Here is a 22,016-nt window from a genome sequence, read left to right as displayed (position 1 = left end):
TTTTTCAGTCACATCACAGACCATGTGGGCAAGGACAAATGAAATATATAAGGTACAATGTTATTAGAGTAATCAGCCAGCCAGCATACTGGTGGGAAGGGGATGAAACACAGAGTACCTGGGGAAAACCCACTCAGATACATGTCAGAACAGATAGACAGAAGGACAGATTCCACCAAGGTAATATGAAGCAGTTAGGACAGAACAAGGAACTGTGAGGCAGACATCTTAACTGTTGAGCTACAGCCTCTGTCTTCAAGCATCACCTGTAAGATTGTTTCGCTTTGCACATTTTAACCTAGACTGTAGATGAAAAGTATAATTTCTGCATCACTCAAGCCATTCAATAAAGAAACTAATAAAATTAAAATAAATAAATTATTGAGACTTACTTAACAAAATTTGGTGAGTAGAAAGGTTGAAATCATTCTGATAATGATCTGTGCATAACTTGTGAATTACTTTTTTTGTAGCTGTGCTTTAAATCCTTAGGAATGTATTTTATTAGGAAGTGTTTTCTCTTAGTTTAGCCCAGAGGTTAACGACTGAAAGCTCTTAATAAGCTTCATCTTGCAGTGCTACATTTGAATACCTCATTTTCTGTTTTCAAACTGTAGACTCTGAACAACCCACTTGACTAGACAGTGTTCCTGTGTTATCCCTGAAAAGGAGAACTAGTGTATAGTGGGTATACCAGTTAAACAGAAATAAAACGAAATTTCTACTGAGTTTGTTTACCTCTGTAGCTTGTTTGATGCTGTTATGGTCTTTTCTGGCTGTGTTATTTTACCATGAAAATAATATTAACATTACAGTAACATTTTGATGCTATTTATATGAAATATAGTGGAGAAAGTGGACCAATATCCCTAATGGAGAGGGGCAGCCTGTAAATGCTTAATACATACAAGACTATAGCATAAAATGTACAATTCCTTGGAGTATTGACACATCAGCAATATTCTGGTAAATGTGGGGTATGCTTGGCTAGGCTTAAAATGTCTCTTGGCCAATAACCTAGAAACCAACTATGAACCTATGAAAGACAAATATAGATGTAAACTAGAAAATATCCTTGGTCACTGAGCACAACACATACTTAACCAAATAATAACAATAAACCTCAGTACAGAGGGAATATCTCCAAATGCCACCAGTAACTCCACTCAAAACAGAATGTATTTGCGCAAAGTCATTTAGTACTTTTGCCAATGCAACAGTATCAGAAGTCATCAAAGCAAACATCAGTTAATTCAGAAACTACTAAACAGCATAATTAATTGGTCACATGATACCTCCAATTAATTAAAGGACAGTTCTCTCAAAGTTACTAAAACTCTTTAACTTATTTAATAGGTAAACGTAAAAAAAATTACAATTTTCTTACTAATTTGAGTATGTTGCAAATTGAGAACTGACTATTTAAACCAAGAAATTTGTCAACTTCCAGATGTAACTGCCACACTAATTAGTTATTTTCTATCATCTCTTCCCAATGCCCACTCCAAGGGTCTTTGTGAACTTTCTCAAACCCAAATAATTTAAACATTGTGGAAGTGTCACAACTCCTAGAATGTCTACATAATGCATTTAGGACATTGCCTTTAACAATGTAACACATATGCTGATATGTCTGTTTACGTAGGGGACTTATAGTTTTTCCTACATAATAAACCAAACATACCTGGCATACAACCAAGTATACTATTCCCTTTAATGCATAGCTGAAATACTGAGTAGATGTTATAGATATGTCCGTACCAAAATTCACCACACCATTATCATGCATATACATTCCTTGTTTGCAGTGACCACAACTGAATGCTCCATTCTTTCCTAAAGTTTTTTAGTCTTAGGATTTCTAATAGGTATTTTATATTATCTCCTCTTTAATATGTACACTTAGGGGTGACCTCTAAACATTTTTTAAATTGTCATCCCTTCTCATCATTTTTTCTGATTATATCAGAAGCAGCAATAGCATTTACCTTATAAGACAATGCCATAACTTTGCCAAACTTACTTTCCTCAAAATTCATAATAAGGTTAAAGTTACCAGTTCCCAAAAAGGTTTCATATATCCCTTCCCATTTTCAAATATGATCTCTTCATATACAGGTGAAATAATCCAACTCAGACATTTCCTTTGTTTAAATATATCAAGCAAATAATCCATCTCTTGTAAAAACCATTCTATGCATATGGCCTCTCACAAGGGATTTTTGTGAAATCTAAGATGAATACTAGTAAAGTGCTACTCCACTTTTGCAAATGTTGCCTTCCTATAAATACTAGATTCAAAGCAGTGCTTGTCAATGTTGCTATAAAAAAAACACATCCTAGTAGTTAACAATGGTATCAGAAAGATAATTGATACAACCAGGGGCAGACCAAACAGAAAATGACACAAGATATGTAATTAGAGGCATTTGAACAATTTGATTGCCTGATGTGTTGTTAATATAGTTCAAAAATTCATTCAGTTTTCTTTAGAACTGAACCATGGAATGAAAATGTCATCCAATACCTGTAAGGTTCATATATTATTCTGAAATTCAGACTTAAAATGTGCTGTGTCTCCCAATAAAACATGACAGTATTAACAAATATGGGAGTGCATCTTGTGCCATTTCCAACTCCTGATTTTTGATGGTAATATTCACTAACCAAGAATACATAATCATTGTATAATACAGTCTCCAAAAGTTACATAAAAATCTCCATTTCAATGTTAGTAAGAACATCATGTTGCAATAAAAATAACTTGTTCCATGGGAAATGACAGAAAATAAGTCCATAACATCAACTGTAACAGAAAATGACTTATCACTGTACCATATTTTACACATAGTAGTAGAAAATGCCAAGGTTATACATTTTCATAAAATATTTTACATTTTATCAACATATATGGCACGTGATTGAGTTTCTGAACCCACCACATCCACTTTAGGATGTAAAATAGGTCAATGAGTAGCTTATGTACTTAAAGTATTCTCACTATTGCAGTACATATATATTTTGCTTGTAAAAACTCCCACATATCAATCATAATTTGGTTTTGCATAAATATATCATTTAACATCAAATCTATACCTTAATATGAAATATTAATTTCATTAATTGATGCAATTTCATAAATGTTATCATCATTAAATAATAAAAATCATTTTACATAAATAATCAACTTTGTTTATAAAAAACTGTTGTCAGGCTTTATAAATTGGATTTTGTCATCAAAAAACCTCCATTGAATTAAATTTTAAAATTTAAATTAACTATCAGGTACATTCCCATATTAGACCTCTAACAATTGTATTATGTCTTATTCATAGATTTGTTGGAAACAATTTAATGTGTGATGCATAACCAGGTTGTCAGTACTTGATCTTGCAAAACATGAACAATCCATATTACTATTACATTTATCTTTGTTATAAAACATCTCTGCTAAATTCAAATTCTGAACAAATAGTTTCAACTCTATCAGAGTTGCAGCCAAATCTGTGTTTTTGCTCAGAACAAAAAACAACCCATGTTCAAATAGATAAGAATATAAATCACAAATACAAAGATTTGTATAATTATGATGCTTGTTAATGCAAACAGTTCCAACATTATGTAATTTTATAACTGCTTTTGTGGCTCTTTTCTCCCCAGGCCTCCACTGAAAATGGGTTATTCTTGGCTCAGTGGACTTTCCTGGGAAACAAATGCCGATAACTAACTAAATAAATAAATCTTAAAATTATTCTTTTCACAAGGGCAAACAAACTTTTGAAAATCCTCTAATTCCATACCTTATGTGATGTTCTATGTAGGTGCCATGTGAGTGCAGTCTGCCCCTGCACCAACATGGCCCCAAAACAGAACACCATATAGGGGATGTGTGCCATGTTGCGGCAGTCTGCCCCTGCTTCTGTCGATCAAGGATTGGCTGAACCTGTTGATGTTCCTTCCTCATGAGCATTGGCTCTGCAACCTTTCTGAGCTGTGTGGCCATCCCATTTCTAAAGGGCTTTCTTTCTGGTCAAATATAACTGCATGAACATTGTGATCATCACTTACATTGTTCTTCAGACTTACTTTACCTGCCACAGGTTTAGGATAAGACAGTTTATCATCATGTTATTGTAATAACTCATTTGTGAATCAAACAATAAATGAAAATGCCCCCAAAAGACTTTCCAGAACCAAAGCACAACCCTCCCCATGGCTACAGAAAACCACTAAGTCAGAAATGAAAAACAGGGATAAAACCTGGGAGCACTGGTGCAAAACCAAAACCCCCTCAACTAGACAGAAATTTGTAGAACTACGCAATACAGTCAGAAAGCTAATGAAACAGGACAAATTCCAATACTATCAGTCTGCCCTAGACTCCTCCCAGCACAACCCTAAACAATTCTGGTCCTCCATAAACTCCATCTTCCACCCAGGTAAAGTCAGTACCCCTCCTCCTAACATCCCTCACTCCTCCTAACATCCCCTCACTCCTCCGAAAATATTGCTACCTCATTCAACACACACGTCACACAAACCATACTATCACTAGCTAGACAACACAACCCCCCTCTCCTCTAACCCACACCTTCAACTAGTAATCTCCCCACTGTCTTCTCTTTTTCACCTGTTCCTACCTCCAACATAAAAAAAAACTCTTAACTAAACTTAAGCCCGCCAAATTAGTAGCAGACAACCTCCCAAGTGAATACCTACACATCACAGCTGATGCTCTAGCCTACCCAGTATCCAGCTTGATTAACTGATCTCTGTCAGAAGGTTACGATCCCACACTATGGAAAGTATCACATATAATTCCCCTCCACAAAGGCAGCCCCTCCACAAAATTAACCAATTACCACCCTATAGCTATTCTGTCTCCACTCTCCAAAATACTAGAGAGATGCATTCACTCTCAGGTCTCAAATTACCTCCATACTAACAACCTCCTTTCCAATACTCAACATGGTTTTCAACCAAACCATAGCACCACCACTGCCTTACTCTCCTTTACTAACACTATCCTTCAGCATAAAAACAATGGCTATCTCTCCTCTGCTACTTTCCTAGACCTATCTAAAGCATTTGACATGGTCCCACACAAACAACTTATCTCTGTCCTCAATAACCTGTCATTCTCTCAATCAGTCACCAACTGGTTTTAGAGTTACCTGTCTGATCGCCAACAATCCGTTGTATGGCAGAATGACATATCTCCCCAACTACCTGTCTCTATAGGAGTTCCCCAAGGATCCATCCTTGGACCCCTACTCTTCTCTATTTTCACCAATAATCTAGCCTCTGCCATCAAACATGGCACACTCATACAATACACAGATGACTCAACCATCATCTGCTCAGCACAGTTCCTACCCAAACTGCAAAACGTCACACATGAAACCTTTTCCTCTGTTGAAACTTGGTTATCCAATGCCCAATTAATACTCAACCCAAACAAAACTAAACTACTCATCTTTAAACCCACCAAACATACTCAAAACAATTCTCACTTTACAATCACAGCAAAATACAACACCACTATACACCCAACAGGACACACCAAATTGCTAGGAGTGGAAATAGACAATAAACTAAAATTTGACATTCACATGTCCCTAACCATAAAAAAAGTCCACAAAAAACTAGGAGCGTTATACAGAAATAAGCAACTTCTCACCAAAGCAGCAAAGATTTCAACAGCAAAATCCCACCTTATCTCCACCCTACTTTATGCCTCTCCAATGTATACCAACCTAAGGCAATGCAATCTAAACATGCACGAGACCTGCTACAACAAAATTGCCTAATTCACCACAGGGGCATCCTACCGTAGTCACCACTGTCTCTCACTTGCTGAACTGGGCTGGCTTGAACTCCCTCACCTCCTTCAATGGTATCAACTCACACTTGCCCACAAGCTAGCAAACCATCCACTAAAAGTCCCATCCCTCCAGAATCTACTCCAACCCTATCGCACCACCAAACCACTAAGATTCAGCAACAAAAATCACTTGCAGGTCACTAAAGGCAATAACTCTGCTGGAAAAGCACTATTCTCTTGCACCATAGCCAAATTATGGTACTCCCTCCCACCCACAATTACCTCTGTACCATCATGTACCCACTTCAAAACTTTACTAAAAGCACAACTAAAAACATGCTTGCTATGCCCTTGCAACTCCCCCTGTAATATCACCTACCCCATCCACCCACTACCTTTCTTTCCACCCCACTAACTACCTTGATTATAGCAAGCTCGGATGCTCATAAGCTTAACTAATTATTATACAGCAGGAACTTCTTATTGTAACAATTGTTAATGTCTGTTATGTACTTCACAGATGATAAAGATTCTAGTTGTCTACTGATGTACTATATTCTTCATTTGTAACTGTGTTTGTAATTTTTAATTGCTATGTTGATCAAATTGTTAATTGCTATATAAATCCAATGTAACTACTGTCTGTATATTTTAACTGTGGAGCTTTTCTCCCCGGGCCTCCACTGAAAATGGACCTATGTCTAGCCGGACAACCCCAGTCAACAAATGTAAATAAATAAATAAATAAATAAAATAAATTTAATCATATCTAGTTTTTTTATTTATGAAGATAATTTGTTCATATCTTTATCATTGTGTTTTACTAACATTGTCATTAGTTCAACCCCATGCCAATCAAAAAGTTGGAACAACTCTTAAGGTTAGACCCTTCTTGTAGCCCATTAGAGATACTGTTACACCTAATACAGTCTCTAAAATAGCTATTCTCAATTTGCAAATTGCAGAACTTTTGCTGTCTCTTCTGAAATAATGCAAAGTTCACATATAAAAGAGGAAATAATATACAATACTTGTTAGAGAGAAGCCATATGACTAAAAAAGTTTTAGGAAAGAAAGGCACCTTCAGTCATGGTCACTGCAAACAATATACGTGTACATATGATAATGAGTTGGCGTATTTCAGTAAGGACATGTCCATAACAGCTACTCAGTGTTCCCACTCTGCAACAGAGGGAATAGTACTTTGCTGTATACCAAATATGATTCACATATTATGTAGGAAAGTCTATTTGTGCTGTGTGTAAATGGCTATATGAGCATATGCATGACATTACTAAAGGCAATGTCAAAAATGCATTATGTAAACATTCTGTGAGTTGTGACACTTCCACAATGTTTAAATTCTTTGGGTTAGGTAAAGTACACAAAAACCCTAGGGGCTGTCTATGGAAAGAGGTTGTAGAAAATAAAGAATTAGCGTGCCAATTACATCTATGAACTGACAACTTTCCTGATTTAAATGGTCAGGACTCAATTTCTTGCATACTCAGATTAAAAATAAGGTTATAAAAGTTTTTACGCTTTTACCTTTTTAATAAGTTAATGAGTTTAAGTAACTTTCAGACAACTATGTTTTAATTACGGGGGGTTAAAAAGTTCTAAGCCCCACCAGCTTTCTAAATTCAGAGCATTATTTTGCCTCTGTAGCTGAAAAGAGAGTTATTTCATCTTGTAATTTTCCAATTTGCAGAATCGTAATCCTATATGTTGACATTGTTTCAGATCATTGATTGAAACATGTCAAAGAAAAGTGTGGAATTTTCAAGTGTGGAATTCCAAGCCGTCATGAAGTTCCTATTCCTGCAGAAGAAAATTCCAAAGGAAATTTGTGAATGTATGATGTAAACATTGAGTGACAAGTGCCCTTCTTACTCAACTGTGAAGAAGTGGTGTGCAAACTTTCAGCATGGAGATTTCAATAACGAAGTTGCAGCAAGGTCTGAGAGGCCTCAAACAGTGTCAGATCCTGAAATTGTTGACCATGTCCATAAGCTGATGTTAGCCGATATGTGAATATCAGCTAAAACAATTGCTGAGGCTCTACAGATATCCATGGAATGCGTTGGGTTTGTAATCCATGAGCAGCTGGGTATGCAGATGTCATCCAAGTGGTTGCCAAAATGTTTGAATGCCAATGACAAAAGATCTCAAATGGACACTTCCAAGTTAATTTTGGGACATTTTCATTGTGCTAGTGCCAACTTTTTGGAATGACTAGTTACTGTTGTTGGAACATGGTTATACCACTATGATCCTTAGACATAACAATAGTTCGTGCAATGGTGGCACTTAGGTTCACCAAGACCAAAGAAGTTCAAGACTCAAAAATCAACAGTAAAGGTCATGGCCACAGTGTTTTGTGATCAGGAAGGTGTTGTAATGACTGACTGAGGCCAAATAGTTAAAACAGTTAATGCACAATTATATTGTAACTTGCTGTGATGATTAAAGGAGGGAGTGAAAGAAAAAAGGAGAGGGAAGCTGTGGAAAGGAGTTCTCTTTTTGCAGGACAATGCACCTGTTCATAAGGCTGGCAAAACAATGGTTGTTTTGATGGAACTGAGGTTTGAGTGCATAGCCCATCGACCCTACTCACCAGATCTTGCTTCATGTATTTCCTGTTTCCAAACCTTAAAAAGAGTTTGAAAGGATGGCGATTTTCGAGTGATTCAGAGGTGATTGCAGAACCAGAGCAGTGTTTCAGTGACCAGACTTCAGACTGAGTGATTCAGAGGTGATTGCAGCAGCGGAGCAGTGTTTCAGTGACCAGACTTCAGACTGAGTGATTCAGAGGTGATTGCAGCAGCGGAGCAGTGTTTTAGTGTCCAGACTTCAGACTGAGTGATTCAGAGGTGGTTGCCGCAGTGGATTAGGATTTCAGTGACCAGATTTCAGACTTTTTTTTGGCAGGGTTACAGAAACTTCAGACATGATGTACCAAGTGTGTTGAATTTGGGGAGAATATGTTAAATAACCTGTAAGTTTCATGGCTCCATGTTATTCCCTTCTTGGTTGGCCTTAGGACTTTTCAGAACCCCCTTCGTAATTTAAAGGTATCATGAGACCAATTAATTATACTGTTTAATACTTTCTGTTGTTCTTGATGTTTATTCTGATGAAGTCTGATACTATTGTATGGACAAAAGTGCAAAGCAGCCTTTATGTAAATAAATTCTGTTTCAAGTGGAGTCACTAGTGGCATCTGGATTTACTCTCTCTTTTCTGGAGTTTGTTGTTATGTCTTGGTCAGACTTACAATCAGAAAATATTGTTTTAATAATACAGATCAATATCAAAATATTGTTTTAATAATACAGATCATTATTAAAATATTGTTTTAATAATAGAGATCAATATCAAAATATTGTTTTAATAATATAGATCGATATCAAAATATTGCTTTAATAATACAGACCCATATCAAAATATTGTTTTAATAATACAGATCAATATCAAAATATTGTTTTAATAATACAGATCCATATCAAAATACTGTTTTAATAATGCAGATCAATATCAAAATATTGCTTAAATAATACAGATCCATATCAAAATATTGTTTTAATAATACAGATCAATATCAAAATATTGTTTTAATAATACAGATCCATATCAAAATATTGTTTTAATAATAGAGATCCATATCAAAATATTGTTTTAATAATAGAGATCAATATCAAAATATTGTTTTAATAATACAGATCAATATCAAAATATTGTTTTAATAATACAGATCAGTATCAAAATATTGTTTTAATACATGTAATTTCAGTAACTGAAGGAGAATGCGTTTCTTAGCACATTATATGATTATATGTTTTAAAAAACCTGTCCAAAATGTGTTAGTTGTACTCTAAACAATGAGAGGGAAAAAGTTGCTAACAGTCCTCTAAATAATACAAAGAAGGCATGGATAAGCTACAGCAGCCAGTTTTAAAATATGTTTTGTGAAACTGGAGATAGAATTTCTTTTTCTGGTAAGTGAACAGTAGCCAAATGTTCTGAGTTCTGAAGTGTGAGTGTTTAAATGTATGGGTCCGCACTAAGAACAGTCTGCCATGGAATAGAGCAGGTGTGCATCTTAGTAAAATCTGTTGGACAGCAACGAAGAATTGTTAAAACATTATATATACTAGATGCACACCCCAGGATGTCATACTGATGACCAAACAAAGCCATGAAGAGGTCTGAAGAACATATGACACCATCTGTATTTTTAATCTTCCATGAAGCAAACAGATTTTTTTAAAGTTTTTATTTGTTTGCTTTTTTATTATATAAAGAGGCAAGCTCTTCTGCACTCCCTGATGTAGGGGGAAAGCCCCTATTCCCAAACGTGTATATATATATATATATATATATATATATATATATATATATAGGTTCACTTCTAAATTTTGAAATCCCAAAATCTCAAGTTTCAGAACATCGAGTTCAGAATCTCTCGATCTTGGAATCTTGAAATTGTGAACCCTCCTGCGAAACACCACTAAACACATAAAAAACAAGCATATGCGGGGAGCAAGCCCCCCTGCACCCCCATCTGCCACAACGTAAATATACCAACTCCAATATCGCACTACAGCGAGGACAAGGGAAATCTCCCGGTCCATGCTGTATGCCAATCTCCATTCAGGATTTCAAAGTTTTAAAACTTCGAACATATGATCTTCGATCATATGAGATTTGAAGTTTTGGACTTCGAAATTCTGAATGTAACCCATGTATATATATTTGGCAAACTCATCAAAAGGGTTTTCCTGTGGTGGAACTCCAGCACCTGACTTTTTGAACCTCGGACAAAAATTATGCTCAAGAATTCAATCTCCATCCTTCAGTAGGGTAATGCATTTAACCAGGCAGTGTTTTGGGACAGATGGGAATTTGGGCTAGGCTTATTGATTCTCTCCTAGACTGCATGCCTAGTAGCTGCTGCCTATGCGGATGGGGAAACATAGCATGCCAAGTTTCAAAGAAATAATCATTGAAGGTTACATAGCATGAACTGACATAACATTAATTTATAATATCACCCCATAAGGCTACTGAGTGACCGCTTAACATTTGTGCTTTGCTGAAAGAATGTAAGATCCAGAATTAATGCAGACAAATCCTCAGAATAGACAGTATCATAAATCATCACTAGTTTATTACTAATAGAAAAACATAAGATAGTATGAGAAAAACAGCAGTGAAAAGAATTGACATATTTTAGTGATAAAATGTAAAAATGACTCTACCCAGACTATTGTGTGGTTCTTTGGATCACTCAACATTCTTTTTATTACATTTGTATCACTCAACATTCTTTTTATTACATTTATTATTTTATTTATTATTTATTATTTATTTTATTATTTTTAATTACTTATTGTAGCCTGTGCTAATCTCACTCTCTGTACCTCCACAAAGGTTTATATTTACTCATTCTTTTACCTCTTCTTAAACTCCCCCACTGCTCCATCTATTCCCCTCCCTTCTCTTTAAATTTTCCACCTTCTGTCCTCTCGCTAGCTATTGAGACTCATTTTAATTTCCATCCCCCCACCTCTCTGCTGCACTCTTCCTTACTCCGTCTAATTCAGCTACCTTAAAATTAGCATCTCTTTCTATACTCCACTTACATTACTCAAATAATTTGATTAATGGTTCAATTAGTAATACCCCATATTGTGTATTTCATATCACATATCTTTTCTAGACTCTATAATTGGTTGTTCTACCTATTTGAGATATATCTGCTAAATGAAATTGTCTCTGGAACGTATGTATAACTTTTGTTTTATGTAACTTCCAGGAATTCTAATCTACTGTTTCTTTTCATACTTTGCATAACATGCCTACCCACACTTTGACTAGCTGTGTTTCCTATTTAGCCTTATCCCCATTTTCTTAACACTCTTTGAAGCTGTTATATAACTTTTGCATATGAGATATTTAGGAAACGTATTGTTTTGTGAAATTGGTGCTGCGGTAGTGTTGTCGCCTCACAGTAAGACGCTGTCTGGTTAGATTCTCAGCTAGAACGTCCTCTGCATGGAGACATACGTGAATGGGCGTACCTTCGTTAAAGGTTGTGCATCAGGGCTGGCGACTCGGCACATAAAAATCAACTGCCAATCATTAGCGGACCGGAGTTCCGCTGTGGCGACCCCTAACCGGGAAAAACCGAAAAGACACTACAACAACATTGTTTTGTGAAATTGCTCTCTAACTTCATTTTGTTACTTTTCAAATATTATATCATTTTTATTTTGTAAATGTATATATTTTTATGTAACTGACTTGTTTGCAATTGGAGTTCTTCTCCCCGGGCCTCCACTGAAAATTGGGTTCCAGGCCCAGTGGACGTTCCCAGAACTGAAAGGTAAGCTACTTATTTTACCCCTGACAGTAATATGTACAATATACATAAAATGCATTTGAGAAGATTAAACTTAGAAATTGTGTTGGTATCCTAGCTAGGTCAACTCTGCACTACAATATAAATATTATCAAGCATTCAGACACATTGGTAAGGTTTGAAGATATAATACTTCTATGGCAAAAGTATTCCTCTATTTAAAGACAAAATGTCTGGTAGACTGTACCATTCATTGCTATACAAAATGCTACCAGAACAATTGAAAATAAATAAAGTTAAATGATACCAGAGAAAAATGACTCATGAAGAAGAGTGGGCAAAGGGTAGTAATGCTGATGAAAACAGGCTGGTAAGGAGGTTGGGTGAGCAGGATAATAAGGCAAGCAGGAAGAAATGGCAGTTAGCTCAGAGGAATAAGGCTATGAGCTAATAGAATGATGCTTGCTATAGTCCAGGTTTTGACTCCCTCATCCTCCATTAGCCTACTGGGTACCTGAGCAAGGCAATTAATTAGACAATACTCCATAGCGGAGTAACAATACTCCATAGCTGAGTATGAAAAAGGTTCAAGTGGATCAGACTTCTATCACAGTTAACAAATATAAAAAAATAGCATGTAGATATTTTGGGGGAAAGATGAGGTCATCTTATTAGAAGGAGAGATCTCGAGTATCATTTTATAAAGAGAATACTCCAAGGATGGTTTTAGTATAATTTCTACACAGATAATTCTCAGTTTTACCTTTATCTCTACCTGGAATATTGGGTGTCCCTTGAATTCTTACATTTGGATGTCATCCTCAACTGGATGAGGTGCAGTAATTGTGGGAAAATGAATGTACTCAAAAGCAAATGAGTAGCTAGGGTCTAGCAAATGCATATGACCTGGGCACAAGATGTGTGGAGGAAGTGCAGGGCAGATGCCAGTGTGCAGCAGTGCAGTAGCTAATTTCACAGATGAATGCTGTAACTGCATTTACTATTAGAACTGAAGTGCTGAAGTGCTAAACCACTTAGTGTGTGGTATTATAACGGTAGCAAGCTGCTTGAAATTGATCAGATGCAGTTTGTGCAGAATTCTGTGCAGTCATATTACACACATATTTCAGGATCTGTACTTGCTACGTATTGGAGCAAAAATATCCTTCAAGGTTCTGATTATGGCTTTATCTACTATGCTTGATTTGAATCTCTCGTTTCTTCAAGAGTTGTCAGTGTTCTACCAAATGGCTCGGGACCCCTGTTCAGCCATTTTGGAACTATTTGTAGTTGACAGGATGCATTTGGAAACTCTTGGACATAGATGTTTTTCTATCTGTGCATCATACTTTGGAATCTACTACCTTTGTGGCTTTGAGACTACAACTCTTTGAAGAGCTTTATGACATCCATTTGACAAGTACTCCTTGTAATTTTTTTTTTTTTTGCATCAGTTAATGTCTTTGGTATCACTTCATTTGTTAGTCTTGTATATTTATGGCTTACACTTTTTTATGTTCATAATTTGTACAATCCCAGAAATTGAGTTCCATCAAAATAAATTATTAAAATTAAAATTTAGAAAGAATTAGAAGTGAAGTTCTTAGTAGAGAAATAGAGTTACATTATAGTAAAGAGGATAGTTAAAATATTGAATGAATAGAGACCAGATATATAAAGACATGAGAAATGTTAGAATTAGACTGCAGAACCTTACACAGTTAGCTATCACCTCACCTGCTGATGTCTGCTGGTAAGATGGCAGATCTTTATTTCATGTTATTAATAATGACATCGGTAAGGCATTGTAAAGCATGGAAAGTCTAGTCTTCTTTTTCTTCCATTTTGGTAGTAAGTGAAAACAGCTGCTAGAGCTTAGGACGTGCTTTGGCTTTAGGCTGAGATGACGTTGTGGGGTTTCTTGTGAACATGTTGATAATTCCAAGCCAATGCCTCAAGCAAACTGGTGTATAAAACTGATCAAAAGGAAACTAATGCTAAACGGAGATGAAGCTTGCAGTTTAAGTTAACACAGACATGACCAGAGTTATGATACATTCAGTATCAGTGATCTCTAGGAATGATTTTAACTGCTAAACTTGCAAACACATGCCTGAAAAAGTACAAGTATTAAACACTGCACAGTAAAAATCCAACATCTTCAATTTCTGTTTCGTATTCACAGTAACTTAGAAAATGCTGAAGTGGAAATATTTCTCAAGGAAACTGACATTTGGTCCAGCTCTGCAGCAAGTCAATCAAAAGTTTTGTTACCGCCCATTCTTATCGAAATTTAGCTGAGTTAGTTGTCTTTAAGTTGCGGACAAGCTGTATCCTGTAGTTCTGTGTTTGATTTCAGTCTCCATTGGGTGAATCTGAGTGAGCCACCTACACAGAGGTAAAACTTAGCAGAGTGAGGAATGTGGTAATACAACTGAAGGGGAGAATTCAAATGATGTGATGGTGCAAGTAGGCCCTGACTGCTCTGTGGCACAACAATTTCTTATGTCTATGTATGCTCTCTCACTGATCCTATTTCTTCAAATCTACAAAGCTTTCCACTGCCCTAAAATGTCTTCCTCCACCTTTCACCAAGTCTGCCAAATCTCTAAATTGTATGATGCTCCTCCTATTAAATGAATGCTCCCATTCTTCCACTGGAATGTAATCAGCTCATCATGGCCCTTTACTAACAACAATAAAATTATAATTGACTACCATATCATAATCTTCTTCTTCTTCTTCTTCTTCTTCTTTTGGCTGCTCCCGTTAGGGGTCGCCACAGCCGATCAACTGTTTCCACTTCTTCCTGTCCTCTTCATCTTGCTCTGTCACACCAACCGCCTGCATGTCCTCTCTCACCACATCCATAAACCTTATCTTAGGCCTTCCTCTTTTCCTGTTAACTGGCAGCTTCATCCTTAGCATCTTTATCCCAATATACTCTGCATCCCTCCTTAGCCCATGTCCAAACCAATGTAATCTTGCCTCTCTGGCTTTGTCTCCAAACCTTCCAACCTGGGCTGACCCTCTAATAAACTTATTCCTAATCCTGTCCATCCTCGTCACACCCACTGCAAATCTTAACACCTTCAACTCTGCCACGTCAAGCTCTGACTCCTGCCTTTTTGTCAATGATACTGTCTCCAATCTGTATAACATAGCTGGTCTCACTACCCTCTTGTAGACCTTCCCTTTCACTCTTACTGGTACTCGTCTGTCACAAATCACTCCTGACACTCTTCTCCACCCACTCCATCCTGCCTGTACTCTCTTCTTCACCTCTCTTCCACACTCACCATTACTCTGAACTGTTGATCCCAAGTACTTAAACTCATTCACCTTTTCCACCTCTACTCCCTGCATCCTCACCATTCTTCTGTCCTCCCTCTCATTCACACACATATATTCTGTCTTAGTCCTGCTGACCTTCATTCCTCTTCTCTCTAGAGCATATCTCCACCTCTCCAGGGTCTCCTCCACCTGTTCCCTACTCTCACTACAGATCACAATGTCATCTGCAAACATCATAGTCCACGGGGACTCCTGTCTGATCTCATCTGTCAACCTGTCCATCACCATTGCAAATAAAAAAGGGCTCAGAGCTTATCCTTGATGTAATCCCACCTCCACCTTAAACGCATCCGTCACTCCCACCGCAGACCTCACCGCTGTCACACTACCCTCATACATATCCTGTACCACTCTTACATACTTCTCAGACACTCCCGACTTCCACATACAATACCACAACTCCTCTCTAGGCACCCTGTCATATGCTTTCTCTAAATCCACAAAGACACAATGCAACTCCTTCTGACCTTCTCTGTACTTCTCCATCAACACTCTCAGAGCAACCATTGCATCTGTAGTGCTCTTTCCTGGCATGAAACCATACTGCTGATCACTAATCATCACCTCCCTTCTTAACCTAGCTTCCACTACTCTTTCCCATAACTTCATGCTGTGACTGATCAATTTAATCCCTCTGTAGTTACTACAGCTCTGCACATAACCCTTATTCTTAAAAATCGGTACCAAAACACTTTTTCTCCATTCCTTAGGCAATACTATATATTCTAACTCCAGGGTCACACTACAGTGGGGAAAAGGCCATATATAACTTTCAGTGAAATGTGTTTCAGTGAATTGAGTTTTCAGTGAGTTGTGCTTTCAGTGATTTGTGCACAGTCATTTGACTTTCAGTGAAATGCGCTTTCAGTGAATAGTCCTAGATCCCATATATATATATATATATATATATATATATATATATATATATATATATATATATATATATAAATACTGTTTTCTCACATTATAAGAAGCACCTTTTCATTTCTTATATCCATTTACTCTCCCTTATTTAATTACCTCCCTACTTCTAAGACATTCACTTCCCTGACTTTCTCTCTAAATATACCATAAGCCTGTTTTTCCTTCACTTCATTTGCATTTCCTGTTTGTATTAGACCAACTTATCTTTAATTTCTCTACAAACTGTCTACAACTTCTCTAAATATTAAATGATTATCATATAACCTGTACCATTTTTAATCAATGTTTTCGACTGTAAAATTTTTGTTCTTAAAATGTTTTGTAATAATTTGTTTGTTTTCTCCTGGGCCCACCACTGAAAGTAAGCTTCTATCCAGTTGGAATTTCCTTGTAATCAAATGTCTATAAATAAAATAAATAAAGAAAGAAAGAAAGAAATAGTGCCATGCAAAAAGCTTTTTATGGCGCCAAGGCATAATAGAAATATGCCAGAAATTAAATCTAAAGACTAGTATTTCTTAACTCAGTTTTATCAGATTACTGGCACTTTAAGTTGTCCTGTCCAAAGTGTGATTTCAAATTCTCCCAACTCCATCATTCTTTTACTGACAAGAGAATAAAAGCCAATTACAAGAAAAATCACACAATAAATATGATTTAATAAAAGAAAATCCTGAAAATACCAATGACAGCTGGCAAAACGATGCAGAGGAGCAGAGGGTGTTTCTAATGAAGTCAGTTATTTAACTACAAAAATGCTTTGACAGAGTCACAGAAAGCTGTGCCATCCATAAATGGATGCATAGTTGCTGGTCTCCGTTGTCCAGCATCTTTCCTCCCAGCTGTTTTTAGTGATTTTTTTCTATGCAGAGGTTCTGTCCAAGTACGTCCTCCTTCCGCCCTCCTTCAGAATTTCCAGATAGAGAATAATAGCTCTCTGTATCTTTTTCCCTCAGTGATACATGCAGCCTTGCTGTGAACAGACAACTTGAGAACTATCCCTGAAAGGGTAGCACAGCTGAAAAGGGATGGAGAATAGGCAGCACCTTATGCTGCTAGAATACTCTGTGATAACATAGACTACCTGTGTGCACGTCAGCTTTGTTTGTTATCCCCCCCTTACATCTGCCTGTCCTGTGTGAAGAACGAGGCAGGTGTCATGTCAGAGCTGGCCATTTGTACTTTGGAGTCACCTAAAGTGTGTGGATTACTGCCAGACTAAGAATGCCATGGGGTCGGTCCTTGGTAGGAAAGCCAAAGATATGACACTGGACAATGCAGACTGGACAGACAGCTGGACTGAGGTTCAAAATAAGGTACCATCCCACTTTATTACCTGAAGTGGCATTGTTTTATATTATCAGGGGACAAATAATGGCTTGCTATGCTTAAAATATGATGGAACAGTATTCTAACACAGCAATGTTATTAAGGCAGAAGGTATGTGTAGTTAGTATGTGATGTTTCTGTCTTTAGGCAGTGTTAGGTTTTTCCAAGTCTCAGGAGCTTCAAGGGGAAAAGGATCTTTAAAGCACGTAACGACAGACACTTAAGCCACCTCATATTCATTAAACAAAGTGAAGATGGTGTGGCCTTTTTGTTTTTATTTGTTTTATGTGGATATTCTCGCATCAAGTTTTATGCTGAAGCCTTTCTGTGCTTTAAAAAGTTTGAAGTAAAGATGCCTCACAGTTAGTCTTGAAATGTAAAATGTACATATATGCAAATAACTTTAAGACAGTTTATTACAGAGTGTTGTATTTCAAAAAGTACTTATTTATGGGTGGGCAGTGGGTGTGGTTTATGACCAACATGAAGCTGTCACTCTGTGGCTGTACAATACAGTGCTGTCTGAGTATAAATCCTCTGTCTATTCATAGGAGAAACAAGCAATGTCTACATGAAATCCCACTGTTCTAGTTATCAGCATCCAAAACTGAAACTAAATTCACTTGGGGATTAAAAACAATGGCATAGCAAGCTGTTTTCATTCATATATAAATAAATAAATATAAATACACTCACACAGACACACACACACACAGACACACACACACACACACACACACACACACACACACACACACACACACACACACACAGACACACACACAGACACACAGACACACACACACACACACACACACACACACACACACACGATTGCATTCGCACACACTTACACAAGCACTCACACAGATGTGCAACCAGAAACACATGTGCAAGTGTGAGTATCTGCATATACACACACAGAAAAAGTATCTAACATGACTAAAGATTCTTGTGTGTGGAATAAGTAATACTGTACCATTAATATCAAGGCACAAACTTTTTCTAATGAAACGATGTATTTGAAATAGAGAATATGGAAACAGTAGTGAGTCTCGTGTAAGATAACTGAAGTACACTACTCAAAATGGCAGAAATTATAAAGAATAAAATCTGTATACTTCATGCACTTACTCAGCCTGTACCAGTCCTATATATATCTATATGTATATATATATGTGTATATATATATATATATATATATATATATATATATATATTTATATATATATATATATATATATATCTATATGTATATATATATATATATATATATATATATATATATATATATATATTTATATATATGGGTCTGCTTCATAAGATCAACAGACCATTTTATCGACATTCATTTGGTTGGCAAACAGTATTCAATGCACTTAACAGGGATTTGCCCCCCTCCCCAATGTTGTGTGACCCTGGAGTTGATATATATATATATATATATATATATATATAGCTGGGGGGGTGTGGGGTGTGGGAGGCGAAACCCCCCTCCCACCTATTTCCATTTAAAATATGAAAATACAACAAAAACTACACATTTTGAATGGAAATAGGTTGGGGGCTTCACCTGCCCCACACCCCCCCAAACTATAGGTTCATAGGTTCATACTAGGCTATCTGCCCTAGGGCATTTATAAGCCTAGCCAGAATGTGTTTGGCTTTTGCCACCCATTTTAAATTTATTTTACTCTGCCCTTTTTCGAGGTTAGTATACTGTGCATCTGTCTAACAGTGACACAGAAGTGATACCATCCACTCATCAAGATTCCTCTTGAAGAGTCAATGAGGGACTCTGCCTAACCTGGACTGGGATTTTATTCCAGAGTGAAGGAAGCCTCTGGGTTATAAATCTGTCCCTCCAGCATGTCCTATTTATTTCAGTGCTGAGGTTCAAGTCTTCAGGTGCAGCATGTCCATTAATTCAGATCACCTCTGAACAGGCGGTATGCCACTGAGAAGAGCTGGAGTTTCTTTAACCTTTCAGCATATGTCATCTGTTTGTGCCCTTTGTTCCTCTTGGTGAGGTACTTTTGGGGTCTTTCCAGTTGCTGCAGGTGTCGGCATTGTACTCAATTATGGGCCTGATGAGGGATGAGTAAAGAGGCATGATGCTGATCTAGATGTGAATCCCTTCATGATTAGGTGGGCTATATAAAATGTTTTTCTAACCACTTTGACTACGTGGTTGTCAAATGAGAGATTGCTATCAACTTGGGTCCCCAGGTCCCTAATTACTTCTTCTGTGATTACCACCTATGTGGTAATTTGTTTTGCCAAAGGGGATGAGTATACACTTTTTGGCATTAAGCTTGAGGCCATGGCTCTAGCACCAGTTGTCTGTTTCTATGAGGCCCTTTTGGAGGATGCTTGTGTTGGCTGGAGAGTGGATTATGGTGCCCAGTTTGCAGTCATCTAGCCACAGTCCTTCCGTGTTGGCCTGTACCTCCGAAATATATACCGAACAAGAGAGGTCCCAGGACTGAGCCGGACACCACTTGTAACTGGTTTGGAGTCTGACATGGCTCCAGCAATTCTAACCATGTGGGTTTTGTCCTTGAGCCAATTTGCAATCCATCTAGTGACATAGGGGTTTATATTTAAGCTGGTGAGCTTATCTATAATGCCCAAGTGTCCAGGTAGGCTGTGTGGACCACCGGTGACTGTTTCAAAGAAATCAACCAGGTTTAAGAGGCAGGATCTGGGATCCAGTGTTTGTAGGTCCCCAATATCTTTATTTATGAGGTCCGTGATGATCCTTTCCATAGCTTTGCAGACCAAGCTAGTCAGGCTTATTAGTTTCCAGGATCCGTTGAGGCACCACCTTTATGGAGAGGGACCACTGTTGCATATCCTGTAGTAAGGCTGAGATTGAACAGTAGTTTTATGTTTGGGTTTAGCTCTTCTTGGAGTTCATGTATCCCATTGATGCTGTGTTTTTGCTTTGGAGAGCATCTGAGATGTCAGGATGTTGGCAATGTCTGTGGGTTTGGTGTATTTTTTGTCATTTTGGACTAATTCTGAGCATATCTGGGAATTACCACCCAGTTTCCTAACATAACTAAAGAAAGCCTTGTGATTATCCTTAGTGTCCTGTGCAATTTTTCTCTCTAAGCTGGCCTTAGACAATTTTATGTGTGCCCGTAGTTTTTGCTAATACTGATCAGTGATGCCTTCCCTTTTTGGGATTTTGCTCTATCATTTAGTAGCTTCCTCCGTCTATTGTATAGTTTGTTTATGGCTGGGGTCCACCAGACAGGACATCTGCCTTTGGAGTATTGGGTCTTGGTTTTATTTGGAATTGCATGATCCATGCATTCCTGAAGATGTTCATAGAATGGTCTGGGCTGTATTTTCCACAGGCCCGGGGGCTTTGAAGGATTCCACCTCAGTTTTGAGGAGTGTGAAATTTGCTTTAGAGAAGTTTTTTCACTGTGGTTTTCTGGGCAGGGGGTGGGATCGGGATGTGAATATCCAGTGAGATTAGTTTATGGTCTGATCTTACCACTGAGGGATACACTTTTGGTCTGGAGCATAGAGTCCTCATGTTGCTGATGATCAGGTCCAGTATGTTTTCCCCTCTTGTGGGAGTGGTAACAAATTGTTCCATAGCATTTGAGTTTATAAATTCTAGGAACCTTTGGGCTAGGGTGTTGGAGCTGGAGTAATGCTCCCAGTCTATGTTTCAATATAATGGTGTTTGGAGAGACCTTCATATTTTCCAGTGTTCTCAGGAAGGCGGGTTCCTGGGTTTGGGAGGGTGGTCTGTAGCAGGCTATAAACTGGAAGGCAGTTTTACCCACTGCTAGTTGCACATGGATAGTCTCTGATGCCAACCTTGAGGTGTGGGTATCTTTGATGAGCATGGTATGAGGTATAACCTGGTAGTGCTGGGGTGCTCCCAGGAGCCCTGAACTAGGTTTCTGTTACTGCACAGATATCGATGTTCTCCATGCTAAGGAGAGTTTCTTGAGGTTTAGACTGAGTAGCATTACTCTTAGCTTCTTATCCCTTGTGATACCTATGGAGGTGGGTTTGTCAGAGCCTTTGCCAATATCCCATCATCCCAAGCTGACAGGCATTGGATCCCCTTTGAATGACACCAGTACTTAAGCCAATTGTTGAAATTGATCATCTTGTCTTCATATTGTGACATCATTCTTGGTGAGGGTAAGATGCTACTCAAGGTCAGCCTGGGCTACATGCTCAGAGAGCTCC

The 22,016-nt window shown here is 37.5% G+C and overlaps 1 protein-coding gene across 5 annotated transcripts in view; it reads left to right on the top strand.

The window, feature by feature from the left end:
• The window catches only part of SHANK3 (SH3 and multiple ankyrin repeat domains 3), a 7,266,504-nt gene that overhangs the window by 2,245,083 nt on the left and 4,999,405 nt on the right, over window positions 1-22,016 (top strand). The window contains exon 1 of one of the 5 annotated variants that reach the window (XM_044088610.1): window positions 17,450-17,782. The exons of the other annotated variants lie outside the window; for them this stretch is intronic. Coding sequence (XP_043944545.1) covers window positions 17,696-17,782 — 87 coding nt within the window. The 5' untranslated portion in view covers window positions 17,450-17,695. Of the gene's footprint in view, window positions 1-17,449; window positions 17,783-22,016 lie in introns of those variants that run through there. 5 annotated transcript variants of the gene reach the window in all.

Source organism: Protopterus annectens, chromosome 11.part0 (assembly GCF_019279795.1).
Source record: "Protopterus annectens isolate FY-2018-M chromosome 11.part0, PAN1.0, whole genome shotgun sequence".
Taxonomy (NCBI): domain Eukaryota; kingdom Metazoa; phylum Chordata; order Ceratodontiformes; family Protopteridae; genus Protopterus; species Protopterus annectens.
This window is presented reverse-complemented; position numbering and strand designations above follow the sequence as displayed.